General features: G+C 37.8%; 1 protein-coding gene across 2 annotated transcripts in view; it reads right to left on the minus strand.

The window, feature by feature from the left end:
• LOC102801881 (fibrillin-1-like) overlaps positions 1-12887 on the minus strand; it is a 79203-nt gene extending 66316 nt beyond the window's left edge. The window contains exons 1-8 of one of the 2 annotated variants that reach the window (XM_085507005.1): positions 12466-12887; positions 12030-12163; positions 5326-5408; positions 4456-4563; positions 3609-3707; positions 2923-3018; positions 2451-2648; positions 374-499 (exon numbers count right to left, since the gene is read on the minus strand). In XM_085507005.1, the coding sequence (XP_085363131.1) occupies positions 374-499; positions 2451-2648; positions 2923-3018; positions 3609-3707; positions 4456-4563; positions 5326-5408; positions 12030-12145 (826 nt within the window). In that variant the 5' untranslated portion in view covers positions 12146-12163; positions 12466-12887. Of the gene's footprint in view, positions 1-373; positions 500-2450; positions 2649-2922; positions 3019-3608; positions 3711-4455; positions 4564-5325; positions 5409-12029; positions 12164-12465 lie in introns of both variants that reach the window. The other variant, XM_085507004.1, reaches the window with a different exon arrangement.
• Positions 12888-13716: the final 829 nt, after the last annotated feature.

The raw sequence follows: 13716 nt of genomic DNA on the forward strand, positions 1-13716 counted from the left end.
CATTGTTTTCACTCATATATATCATTCTGATGTCACAGAAACATCGTCACTAGAGGGCGCAACTTAAAAGAATGGAGTATTAAAGAAATGTAAGAAAATGAGCCAATCACCTTGAACGTAACAGAAATGTAAGAAAATGAGCCAATCACCTTGAATGTAACAGAAATGTAAGAAAATGAGCCAATCACCTTGTGGATTATCATATGATCTTTATCACGTGTAAGATGCAAACTTGAGCTTTATTGGGGTATTATGACAATTATATAAAATATATAATAAATGTTCAAATTTTAACACCTTTCAGCGTATTGGAATGCTGATGATTGTTTGGTATATCATTTGAAACACTTTTCACGATGGCCATGCCTCTTACCTTCACATTCCTGTGTCGTAGGATTCATCTCTTGTCCCTCAATGCAATCACATCGATAGGAACCAATTGTATTAACACATCTACCAGTCGTACAGATATTAGGGATAGCTTGACACTCATCAATGTCTGCAAAAAAATAAAAAAAATATCAGTGATCTGCATTGTACATGATTTTAATATGCAGTTCAGTTTGTAGAGGACTCATAACTCAGCCACTAATTATTAGCGTTGCATGCAAATTACATAAATCTGACTTGCATCGTAATATGTACATTGAATGTTTCCAAAACACGTCCGTCTGAGGTCCACTCCTGTCACAGTGCTAATAAATACATTAATCAAACACTTGTTAATAAAATATGTACGATATTTGTGATTTTCTAACATCTTTACGACATGAAACACACAGTTATTGCTTTCTTTTCCTTTCAGATTGACATTTTTCCTATTCTTCAATTTCTGGGATAAAACGTTTAATAGCTACCTAAGGTAAATAATTTATAGTCATTTCCATTTTCAAATAATATCTTGTAATACCATTTATTAGTCCCCGTTCGAACGTAGTCCGAAAACGGGGACTTATGGTTTGCCCTGTGTGCATGCGTGCGTCCGTGATCACCTGTATCTCGAACATGCATGGACCGATTAAGTTCAAACTTCACTCATACATCACACATTATATGGGACATATGCACATGCATTTTTTTCATGATCCGATTAACAATAGCCAAATAGCGGCCATTTTAAGGCCGAAAATGCATCAAAATCGCACATTTTCACCATTCCGGACCCGGATCTCAGTTATGCATGGACGAATTTTGTTCAAATTTGGTACATACATTAAACATAATAGGACCTTGATGCACGTCATTTTTTTTTTTTTGGATCGGGTTTGAAATAATCAACTGGCGGCCATTTTGTTTTGAAGAATTCAGTTACGGATTCGTATCTGAGACATGCCGGGATTGATCGAGTTCAAACTTCACACACACAAGGTACATCATGTCACAAATATGTATGTGCATTTGTTTCATGATCTCATTAACGATAGCCAAATGGCGACCGCTTTAAAGCCGAAAATGCATTGAAATCGCACATTTTCACCATTCCGGACCCGGATCTCAGTTATGCATGGACGGATTTTGTTCAAATTTGGTACATACATTAAACATAATAGGACATTGATGCACGTCATTTTTTTTTCCCGGATCAAGTCGAAATGGCCGACTGGCGGCCATTTTGTTTTAAAGAATTCAGTTCTGGATCTGTATCTGAGACATGCCTGGATTGATCGAGTTCAAACTTCACACACACAAGGTACATCATGTCACAAATATGTATGTGCATTTGTTTCATAATCTCATTAACGATAGCCAAATGGCGGCCGCTTTAAGGCCGAAAATGCATTGAAATCGCACATTTTCACCATTCCGGACCCGGATCTCAGTTATGCATGGACGGATTTTGTTCAAATTTAGTACATACATTAAACATAATAAAACCTTGATGCATGTCATTTTTTTTTCCGGATCTAGTTCGAAATGGCCAACTGGCGGCCATTTTGTTTTAAAGAATTCAGTTCTGGATCCGTATCCGAGACATGTCTGGATTGATCAAGTTCAAACTTCACACACAAATAGATATGTGCATTTGTTTCATGATCCGCTTAACAATAGCTGAATGATGGCCATTTTAAGGCCGAAAATGCATCAAAATCACATATTTTCACAATTCCGGAACCAGATCTCAGTCATGCATGGATGGATTTTGTTCAGATTTAGTACAATGTGTTGTACATATGCAGGTGCATTTTGGATCAGACCACTGAAAGTGGTCTGAGATTTCGGTCATGATCTGCTTTGAATGTATACAACTGTATGTCACTCAAATATGAACGGAACGGGGACGTGTCATTGACAATGACTTGTTGTATTACGTTCAAATCTTGTTTATTTACAGTAAACACACTAGCTATTCATATTAATAAAATCTTTCTAAATCAATGGTGAAACATAAAAAACATTTTATGCAATAACATCTCCAAAAAAAATGCAACCTGAAAAAAAAAATCCCATACCAACACAATCATTAGTTTCGGAGTTTGGAAGATATCCTCTTCTACAAGGATGTGGAGCTGCCGGGCATTGCTCGCAAGGGTTCCCCCATGCTCTGCCAACACTGGCACAGCACAGTGCCTTCGTACACACCATTCCTTCCAGTTCATCCTGACACATGTTATTAGAAATAAGTTTAAAGCATGGCCCAGTTCTGTAATCTAAGAATGAAACACGTAAATATTACATTTCAAAATTATAAAATATAATTACATTTTGGCTTTTGTTAATAAAATTATATTAGGGCAAAAAAAACAAAACAACTTATGTTGCCCTCAAGTCGGAAAATTGAAAATTTTTTTTTAAACTCGTGAAAACTAAGGGTATCGTAAATAGCCGAGAAATATGGGGAAAAAAAACCCGACCCGATATTTCATATTTTTCGATCGATCGCTGAGGGCAACAAAACAATTTTTTTTTTGGCCTTATACAAACCTCTACTGCAAGTTCTTCCAGTAAACCCATATGGACAGGAACAGCTCTGAGCTCCAACACATCGACCACCATTCAAACATGCCGGACTGCATACCGCTGAGAAAAACAAGAAATCAGTTTATCTTATCATTAATGTTTTTAAACGAGGTGGTCTAGCTGTTTTTGACAAGGCTCGAAAAACACTGCATGGCAGATACAACTAACTCAAGACATACAACAACATTTTGATTGAAATGAGAAGCATTTTTACTGCGTATTAGCTCACACTGTTACCATTGGAGATGACCCAGAAACATTTGTAATTTTGTATTTATACCTAAAAAAAAAATATCACAGTTTTTTTTTTTTGGCAGGCGGGCGCAAACAAGAAACAGAGAATTTTCTTTTCTGACCTAAATGTTTGCTTTCTGTTATTTTTTGTTTACAAAGTTTTTCTATTTTATAAAATGAACGAAGATCCATTTATGTGGCAAGGCTGAATTTTCTGTAACATTGAAGCGGGAGTCGTATGTGCGGGAATTGGGTAGCTGCTTGTTTGTAAACATTGACACGCTATGGCCATCTGACGCATGCGCAGATGACGACTCCCCTGCTTTAACAAGAAGCTAAACACTGAAACAATAGGGATAGCCACGCGTACATATACTACATGCCCCGGTATAATTAGATAAGGTGTTGGTACATACGTTTGCCGCAGACTGCTCCAGTGTAACCACTTCTACATGCACATCTACTGTTTTGACATGTACCGCCATTCAAACAATTAGAATTACACGCTGAAGTATCTTCTGAAAAACATATTTAAAAGCTAGCCATTATTGTACACTAGTCTCACTCCACAAATTATGACATTCTACTTCGTATATGCAGATCAATTGATGCCCTCCTACACCACATACCATTTTCAGTCACCAGGCACAATATTAATTGGACATCAGCTACGTCATCACAATGAACGATTTCTGTTTAGTCACTAAAATCAGTTTAGATCATTCCATTTCATCTCGTCTGCCCACAGGTGCACGGAACGTTTCTTGGATAATAAAAAAATGACCTAAAATGGTGTCAACGCTTTCCTACCTTGTGTTATTATATGAGTGGTAGGCGAATGTATCGGCGACTAACTGTGCCGACTCTACTTTAGGTCATTATTTATTATCCAAGAAACGTTCCGAGCGCATGTGGTCTGCCCACCTCTCACATTGATTAAGCAATTTTTCAAGATCAGACGTAACTGTAGTTCTGTAGCTCTCTCGATTTCGTCCGTCGTGGAATGATCAAGGAACTACAAAAAATCTACATAACTGCAGGTAGACAAGCCCGATAGACAAGGCGCCATTATTTGCGTCTCGTACGATCCATATTAACAACATGCACCGGAGGAAATACTAGTAAACAAACTTTCAGGTTTACGCGCCGCCATATTTAAGAAAAAAAAAATCATTTGCACCCTGAGAAAATGAAGTGCAGTGCCCTCAGCGTTAATTTAGAATCATTTGTTTGTTTTTATGTGTGGGGAATGACAACACTTACGAGTTCGCTGGGTCCCTCCTGTACAGCTGGGTCCAGTTTGCCCATCGGGGCAGGAGCAAGTATTTGGTCTGGAACAGTAACCGCTGCCACATGAACCTGAGCATATAGCTGTATCGATCAAGCAAAATTACCTGCTATAAATGTGCACTATTATTAAACTATTGGTCCATTAATAAAGTGTTATATACAGTTTAAATGTATGAGCATTGGTTATCACAATAGACCTTATTCGAAAATGGACGCCGAGATCCCGTTGAAAGCGAGAGTACCACGAAACTTGTTTTTGTCTTCAAAATGGCGTTTCATTATCCAAGAATGGAGCACAACGAAAGAGAAAAGGGGAAACTTTCGTGATCTTCTCGTTCTTAGCGACATCTCGTCGGCCATTTGTCGTTTCAATAAAATGTTGTGGCAATTAAAAAACGTGTCCTCGCCACGGCCATGACTACATAAATTTCAGTTCGAACTGAAACAAAATGTTTCTATCCACTGGACGATTGAACACCATTGGAATATGTCATATATGTCAATGATGTTCACGTGACCTGAAGCCATTTCTGTGATTGACTCTACTGAAGGTCTCGGATAATTATTAAAACAATCGCACAACTAACACAATATCTTCGTTTAGGAGGTGATTTGACTGTGAGCACAAATCGCATTGAGGTGTTTTATTACAATTCGTTACATTTATTTCACACTTCCGTTCACGGGGAGGGGGGTACATTTTTAATGTTTACCGTGTTCACGTCTCAATCCACAGTCCATCAACTTGACATTAGTTACAGTAAAATGCAAAATCAACGCTCCAGCAAATTGTTATCATTTGAACTAAATGTATTACGTCACTTCCTGTATCATCATACTTACGGACTACGCATTTGTTTAGCGTTGTGTGTATTCTCCATCCCGGGCAGCAGTAGGAATGAAATCTTGACCCACACACATTAGCACTGCAAATATACGATATATTGAGAGGCGGTCATTTTGTTATACAGGAAGTTAACATCTGATTAGAGTCTACGATACTCCAGTGGTGGCACTTTCAGAGCACCGTGCATGTTTCCAGGGAGCACAACAGGAGGCATCTTTGTCACATATCACAGTTCTTCAAATCGAAATAAGATATGCTTTTCCAGAACAAATGCCAGATATAAATTCTGTAGTTAGAGAAAAATAAAATACCACCACTGGGCGGTAATCACTTTTCATCATGGCGGCCCTGTATTTTCATAAATAATTCGGTTTATTTTTTTTTCCTGTTCAGGTTCTATGAACCCAACATCTGTGAGGAAAATATGTAAAGTTTATCCGAATGTTTGATCCAGAATAACCATTAACATTAAAGAAAAAATACAGAAAAAAAGTCGAAAATCAGTTAAATCGCAAATAGCAAAACCCGTCGTTCGAATCAAACAACTGACAATCCAACACAAGAGGCAGTGTTCTTCAGTTTCGCGTTTTAGTTTCTGTGTATTGTTTAATCTAATAAATAAATGTTCACTTAGGAACTGAAGTATTAAACAATCATTACTGTACGTATCTGAGTAATAATTCTCATGCCGAATCTCTAGAAAATCTGTGCTAAAGCACAGTCACTCTGACTACTGTAAAATTACTTATTTTCACTGGGTTTAAATTTCACTGATTTACCATTTCAGGCATATTCAGTGGGTTTTAAATTCACGGTTTTATCATTTAGATAATGTGTTCTATGCTAAATTTTACATAATCACTGTGTTTTAATTTAGCGCATTTTCCAGTCAGTGAAATAAGCAAAATCAAAACCCAGTGAATAATTAACCCTTTTACAGTATCATATGTCCATATGATAGAGAAACTGTGGTTTAAGATAAAAGCAGTTGCAACTTCTCGTGTGCAACTATGGGACTTAATTTAGATCAATGATGCAACAATGGTTATAGCTCCAATACAGATTATCCCATTAATGCCCATGCCCGATGAATTTAGCGTATAGAAACAGTTGATAGTTTTAATTGACACATTTTTGCGTTCTTGTTTATAACTTGTTTTCCAGTTTTTCGAAGTTCCTGTAACAAAATTGCTTTATTTTCTTCACCACATACAGCTGCATAAGCGCCGATAGAGTGAATTATCGACAACATCGGAAGGTCAGTATCCCTTGGGTTTGTGCGTAAATTTTATCTCAAATAACATAAACAGCCATCACCCCATACCGCTCACTCTCCAACGATGACGCGCACATGTGAGTACAGGGTACTGACCAGATCATTAGAAAATACGTGTTTCCTGGCTCTTAGACGCTATACATTTCAATTAATTTTGAGGATAGTTTTTCCCGCGCGTGAGATAACTCGGATATCGTGAGCCCTGTAACATTACATTGGACCAAATGTTCATTCAAGTTGTTACGTCATATCCGGATCCCGCACAGGCGTTGATTTTGATATAATAACTGAATCAAATGATTATGTTTAAACTGCGAGTTTTTATAAATTTGTTTCGTATTTTATAATAGCACATTAGTGGTATCAAATGAAATAGTGCAGGAATAACAAGTTAAATTGTTTATGTTCGTCTAAAGTTTATTCAGTTTCGTCCAAGACAAAATAACTGTTATTTAACATCCCAGCTAACAACATGATACTCGCAGACGAAAAAGTTCCACTAATGCAGGGGAATGAAATTTACTTTTTTTTTATTCATAATTAATATACTATTTTGAAGAAATGCACAAAACTGTAGGTGTAATGCGAAACCTCGACACCTTTAAAAAATTAAGAAAATGTTTTCATCCATAACTTGAGAAATACTGATACGAATTAGTTCAAATTGTCAGTATGAACTTGACACCGGTATGTTACCATGTTCTAAACTTTCAACCAATTTCAAATTCTGTTTCAGAAATTATAGTTGAAATCAGTCCGTTCATTTTTCACAACGGGTGCTATAATGTCATACTTGCTAGAGAAGCTAGATGGTGAAGTACATATATACTGAAAAAAAGTTGAATATTTAAAGAATGAAAAGCTTCATAAAAAATGTAAATTGCATTCTACTGCATTGTTAGAGATCTTTTAACTGGGGAGCATTATGTTGTTAGCACTTACGCTTTGAGTGTCTAATTTCCACCAACTGTGTTACGTCTGATTAAATTATTCCGCATTGTTAGCCTAAGTGATATTGAGAAAATAATATCTGAAAAGAACGGCCTTTAAATTGTTATTAAATTTATGATGGTATTTGGATTACCTGAATAACGATATAGTTAACTTTCGACGAAATGGTGATTCGAAAATGTGAACAGTACCCAGGTAGTTGGAGATGATCTTTTTGCTAAGCATACATATCCCTAATTGCTTCTAAGAGCCAGTCTAACAAGTCATTAACGATATCTGCGTTTGTATATCCATAGATCCTAGCATATATGGTACAGAATTCGCCAATCCACAAGGTCACATTGAAGATTCGCATATTTTCAACGAATGTTTCGAACTTTAGCTATATGGTCAATGCACACATATTCTTAAGTTCTTTTAATGCACAAAAGTTTCTTAAAAAATTAAAGAGCATAGTTGAACTCTGGTGACCTTGCCCTTTGTTATATATTATAATTCCCTTTATCACAGTTTGTTTCAATATAAATATGCATTGTCATAATTAATTTTGAATACAAACAAGTTTTGGGGTTGAACCAACAGTGGGGAATCAGTCTACCGAATGTCCTTAAAAGATGTAAATATATTACAAAAACATTGGTGCCTTATTTGTTTAATTATTTTAAGAGACATAATTTCCAGTTTTATTCAAAGTAATTCAGATATTTTAGTACTAAAAATAAATGCCTAATCGCAAAAAAAAAGTCCAGCATTTAGACGTGAATAGATTCATAAAACATGCAAGATAACTTTGAACTAAACATATTTTCTATTAGCTTCAGATCTTGATCAAAGTTTGGCACCCAGTTCATAGGAGTACTTATATTGATTTTCTGACATCTTGTTTTCTGTAAAGATTTTATTGGTAGGTTTAAAAATGTGTATCAGACTGTGCAATCTCTCCATGAGTTGGTTTTGAAACCCAGTATGGGATTCTGGGATACATTACCAAGGATATTATTACAAGATAAATCATTTGCCTCATTGAACACATACAACAATGCATATTTCCACTGAGATCAGTGACCTTTGATGTGTATCACCAGTGATCAGTCAAGTAGAAACAGTCAAAATATTTTATCAGATTTTCTCAATTTTTGCATGATATTTTCATACAGGACATCTGTTGTTCAAACTCAGGGAAGACATTATACTGATGAATAAAGTGACCAAGTTTGATGAAGTTTGGAATAGAATTAGTAAAGTTATTATGCACACAATAACAATTATTAACGACGACGACGACGACGACAACAACAACAACAACAACGACAACATCGGACAAAATCTTTCCCTTAATATACCTTTCCCTTCCATCTTTGATGGTACGGGCAAGGTAAAAAACGGTTTTCATGACAATTTGAAAAAAAAGTACGTCTGCATTGTTTGACATGTTTCTATATCTAGCGTAGGATAATAACCAGACAACGTTTTGTCGCACAGTACGAAGCGTGAACACGGGTGGCCAAGTGAGAAAACATTATGAAGTAGTAGAAAGTTCACAGACATACGAGATGGGGTGCTGCTCGGAATGCGTTTGTACATCAACAATCACGTTGATTGATTTCAGATAGAAATATTTATTTTACAAACCGCGTAGTGTTTATATGTAACAATAACAGCGTGCTAAATTATTTCGAGTTCTTGTCACTGGTTGCGAGATCAATCTGAACTTCCGTCAGTAAGTTTATTCAATGATGTTTACATTGCCAATGAGAGACTTTTTTCCATTTGGTTCTTAGGGAAACAATTCCTAACAAATTGCAGCGGAGTTTTACAGATTTCGGATAATCAGAAATACGTCCCGTTTATAATGAGCTTACCAGCATCAAGATAATAATACAACTTTTCATTTTCATGTTTTAATTTCATCATTTTCATAGGTCTGGAATAGCATTCAGTACAGTACACTCTTTACGATACAGTACAGTATATATTGTTGAACTGCTTTTCTCTCCATAAATCTATTTGTTAAAATAATTTATGTGTTACGCAAAATCGTCTGACTCGTCAAAGAGTTTTGAATTGTTTTTCGGATCAGTGGGTCACAGCTATGTTATGTTGAACGTCAGCCTCTCGTAAAGAACCGCTGGGCATATAGTGCAACAGGAAACCTGACCTTTGACCCGCCTCCTTTGGACCACCCCACTCCCGAACTTTACTTGCGCGTTGTAAAATTTCCTATTCAGTTAAACTGTCACGTGTTTATTCAAGGGGTCGATGTTCGTTTCACAACAGTCACATGACTGGAGTAAACAATGATCAATTTTGAGTAAATCAAAAAATTTCCTGATTTCTATTTTGTGCCAGTTTACTAAAGGTAGCCCGAGTCGTTTCCAACGCAACGCAGATTTCATTTGTAGCCAATAGTGTAACGTCCACAACTTGAACGCGGCGGATATTTGTGTAATATTGGTTCTAGATAAAACAAATGGATGGATGGATGGATTCCAGCTAAAAATGCACGATCTTTCCTTTGCGTGGCCAAAATGATTATAAAAGTCCTGAAACAATGCAATAATATATCTGAAAATTTTGTGCGAAGAATACAGGCTAAAATTGAAGTGGGAACAATTGTGATTCAAAATAGAACAATGAAATCATCATCATTACGGGAAAAAAATATAACCACAAGAAAAGGTTTAACGACGAAGTCAATGACGACAACAACAATGAGGGCAGACATTTTTCCTTAATATACAATGACCTTCAACTAAAATGATACAGACAAAGTAAAAATGAAACCAAGGTTGGTTTTGTGTTAAAAATATCCCGACGGAATGGTAATTGTTGACATCGGTTTAGTTCACTTACAACTTTCTCTCTTTGTTAACATTTCTGACGTTATTCAGCACTGTCGAAATTGTTGATGTTATCTGATTGGTTCCGTGAATAAGTATAGACGTTCACGAAATGAACGACAAAATCTACCAGAGCAATGAGACTGACGTCACGAAATGAACGACACAATCTACCAGAGCAACGAGACTGGTGGCACGAAGTGAACGATACAATCTACCAGACCAGTGAAACTGGCGTCGCGAAATGAAAGACACAATCTACTAGAGCAATGAGACTGGTGGCACGAAATGAACGACACAATCTACCAGAGCAGTGAGACTGACGTCAAGAAATGTACCACACAATCTACCATAGCAATGAGACTGACGTCACGAAATGAACGACACAATCTACCAGAGTAATGAGACTGACGTCACGAAATGAACGACACAATCTACCTGAGCAATGAGACTGACGTTGCAAAATAAACGACACAATCTACCAGAGCAATGAGATTGACGTCACGAAATAAACGACACAATCTACCAGAGCAATGAGATTGACGTCACGAAATAAACGACACAATCTACCAGAGCAGTGAAACTGACGCCACGAAGACACAATCTACCAGAGCAATGAGACTGACGTCACGAAATGAACGACACAATCTACTAGAGCAATGAGACTGACGTCAGGGAATGGACGACACAATCTACCAGAGCAATGAGACTGACGTCACGAAATGAACGACACAATCTACCAGAGCAATGAGACTGACGTCACGAAATGAACGACACAATCTACCAGAGCAATGAGACTGACGTCAGGAAATGAACGACACAATCTACCAGAGCAGTGAAACTGACGTCACGAACGACACAATCTACCAGAGCAATGAGACTGACGTCAGGAAATGAACGACACAATCTACCAGAGCAATGAGACTGACGTCACGAAATGAACGACACAATCTACCAGAGCAATGAGACTGACGTCACGAAATGAACGACACAATTCACCAGAGCAATGAGACTGACGTCGCGAAATGAACGACACAATCTACCAGAGCAATGACACTGACATCAGGAAATGAACGACACAATCTACCAGAGCAATGAGACTGACGTCACGAAATGAACGACACAATCTACCAGAGCAATGAGACTGACGTCAGGAAATGAACGACACAATCTACCAGAGCAATGAGACTGACGTCACGAAATGAACGACACAATCTACCAGAGCAAAGAGACTGACGTCACGAAATGAACGACACAATCCACAAGAGCAGTGAAATTGACGTCACGAACGACACAATCAGTGCAGTGAGAATGACTTGGCGACAATTTAATTAAGGCGACATCATTCGGTGTTATTTAAATACGAAGATATTTACAATCACCGCGCAGTATGCTGTTTTGGAAATACTTTATAATCGGGTTGAAGAAGCCCATGAAAGCGTGAGTTAGATAGAAGTTATATTATGCTGCAATTCGAGGGACCAAAATATAATGGGGAAATAGCGTAAACATCATGAACAGTGGTGTCCTGCTATACAATTCTGCTGACTGTTGTGGCCGCTTTAACAGTAATTGGCTCCAGATTAATATCCCCGTTAGCACATACTAGTATTACAATGGAACAATTACATACCCACTCAGCACTGTAAACTTATTGTCACCAGCGCCCTTGCGTGTATCGTACTGACCATTAACAGCTCCCCTCATGCAGACTCCAATAAAGACGAGGAACCATAGAGAAGGGACCATCTTGTAGCTTGGCCAAACCTGAGGAATGGAACAGAACCCCGTTACACAAGTATCGCCATTAAACTATCCTCAAGGCCTCGGTTCACGTGAGTTCACGTAAGGTCGAATCTCATTCAAACAACAATAATAGTAACGCCGATGCCGTTTTGTTGTCGTTTTCTTTGATGATTGCGATATAATGCAACAAACGAATCGGTCATCGAACGATAATTGGTTAAGTGATAGCAAGCCGAGATGCTATCACGCACAACTGATAGTCCCTTTCACTTTCACAGTAATCCACTCGAGTAGTTGTGTCTATCGTAATGTATGGAACATACCCTTGGCGGTTACTATACAAGAACACTGGTGGATACAATTGCAGTCTAAGTACACACAGGGCAGCTTAGGCAACACGTAATCCAGAAATCTTCACGCTCAGAAAACACATGGCGATGAAATAAGTACGCTGCCTGAGAGCAGAAGGTTGCTATGTGATCAATGTTTGGCGATGATGTAGAACATAAATAAAGGAATTCCTCCAGTCTCACAGAGAGCCTTAAGTTACACAACTGGGACACAACTATTAACGGGTACTAGAGACAACACGTCTATAAATCGGCGTAACAAAGTGACAGGAAGTCCTCACTTGGGAACTTGGAGACAAACAAGATCGCTGTTTGTTATCAAGCAGCGTCCGGTACAACCGTCTACTAGTGCAGGTCAGCCGAGGAGACACCACGCCGCCTGCATCCATTCACATGGGTATGATGGGTGTGCGATGGTGGGGAAAAAGGCCCTTCAAGGATACAAGGTACAATGAGTGATATCATGCGGACAAATAGTTGCCGTTTTCAAAACAGACAAAGCCGAAAATCAGCGATAAAACTTTACTGTTATCACACTGGAACACTATCTATTACGAATATATCCTTGAATTACACAACCTATTATGAGACATATAGCATGCGCCGTTCATAACACTCTGGCGGAAATATATACGCCAAGAGTGGAACTAACAACGACGACGATGACAACAACAACAACAACAACAACATTATCATCATCATCATCATCGTCATTGTCATCGTCATTGTCATCGTCATCATCATGTATTTGTTTTAGGTGTATGTCACCATTACTAGCCAGACTACCCACGGTTGGTTGAAAAAAACACGTGAATTATCGTTGAATTAGTGAGTTGAAGAAGGGACTGGAACACCAGTACCACGACGTTGTGGGCGCTGTTATTACAATTGGCATTTTGCATTTCTCGTTTTGAACACTAGGTGGCATCCATAATAGTTGTTGTGCCCTATCCAATTTAATCTTTCACAAATCCCCCAAGCAATTCTATATTTATACTAGCGCATATCAAAATACTGGTATACAACGAATACCACAATAGACTTTTCTGTAATCGATGTACGCAGAATTGCACCCCCTGTAAATAAAAACGGCTAGTGTATACAGTAACGACAAACTTAAGAAAGGAAAATGAAGGAAGATAGAACAATAAATGGATGCACTGTACACAATTAGTAAGCACACGTGTTTTTTGTTTTTTTGGCTGAACAGTGGAACAATACTCT

Source organism: Saccoglossus kowalevskii, chromosome 13 (genome assembly GCF_978046115.1).
Source record: "Saccoglossus kowalevskii chromosome 13, keSacKowa6.1, whole genome shotgun sequence".
In the NCBI taxonomy this organism is placed as follows: domain Eukaryota; kingdom Metazoa; phylum Hemichordata; class Enteropneusta; family Harrimaniidae; genus Saccoglossus; species Saccoglossus kowalevskii.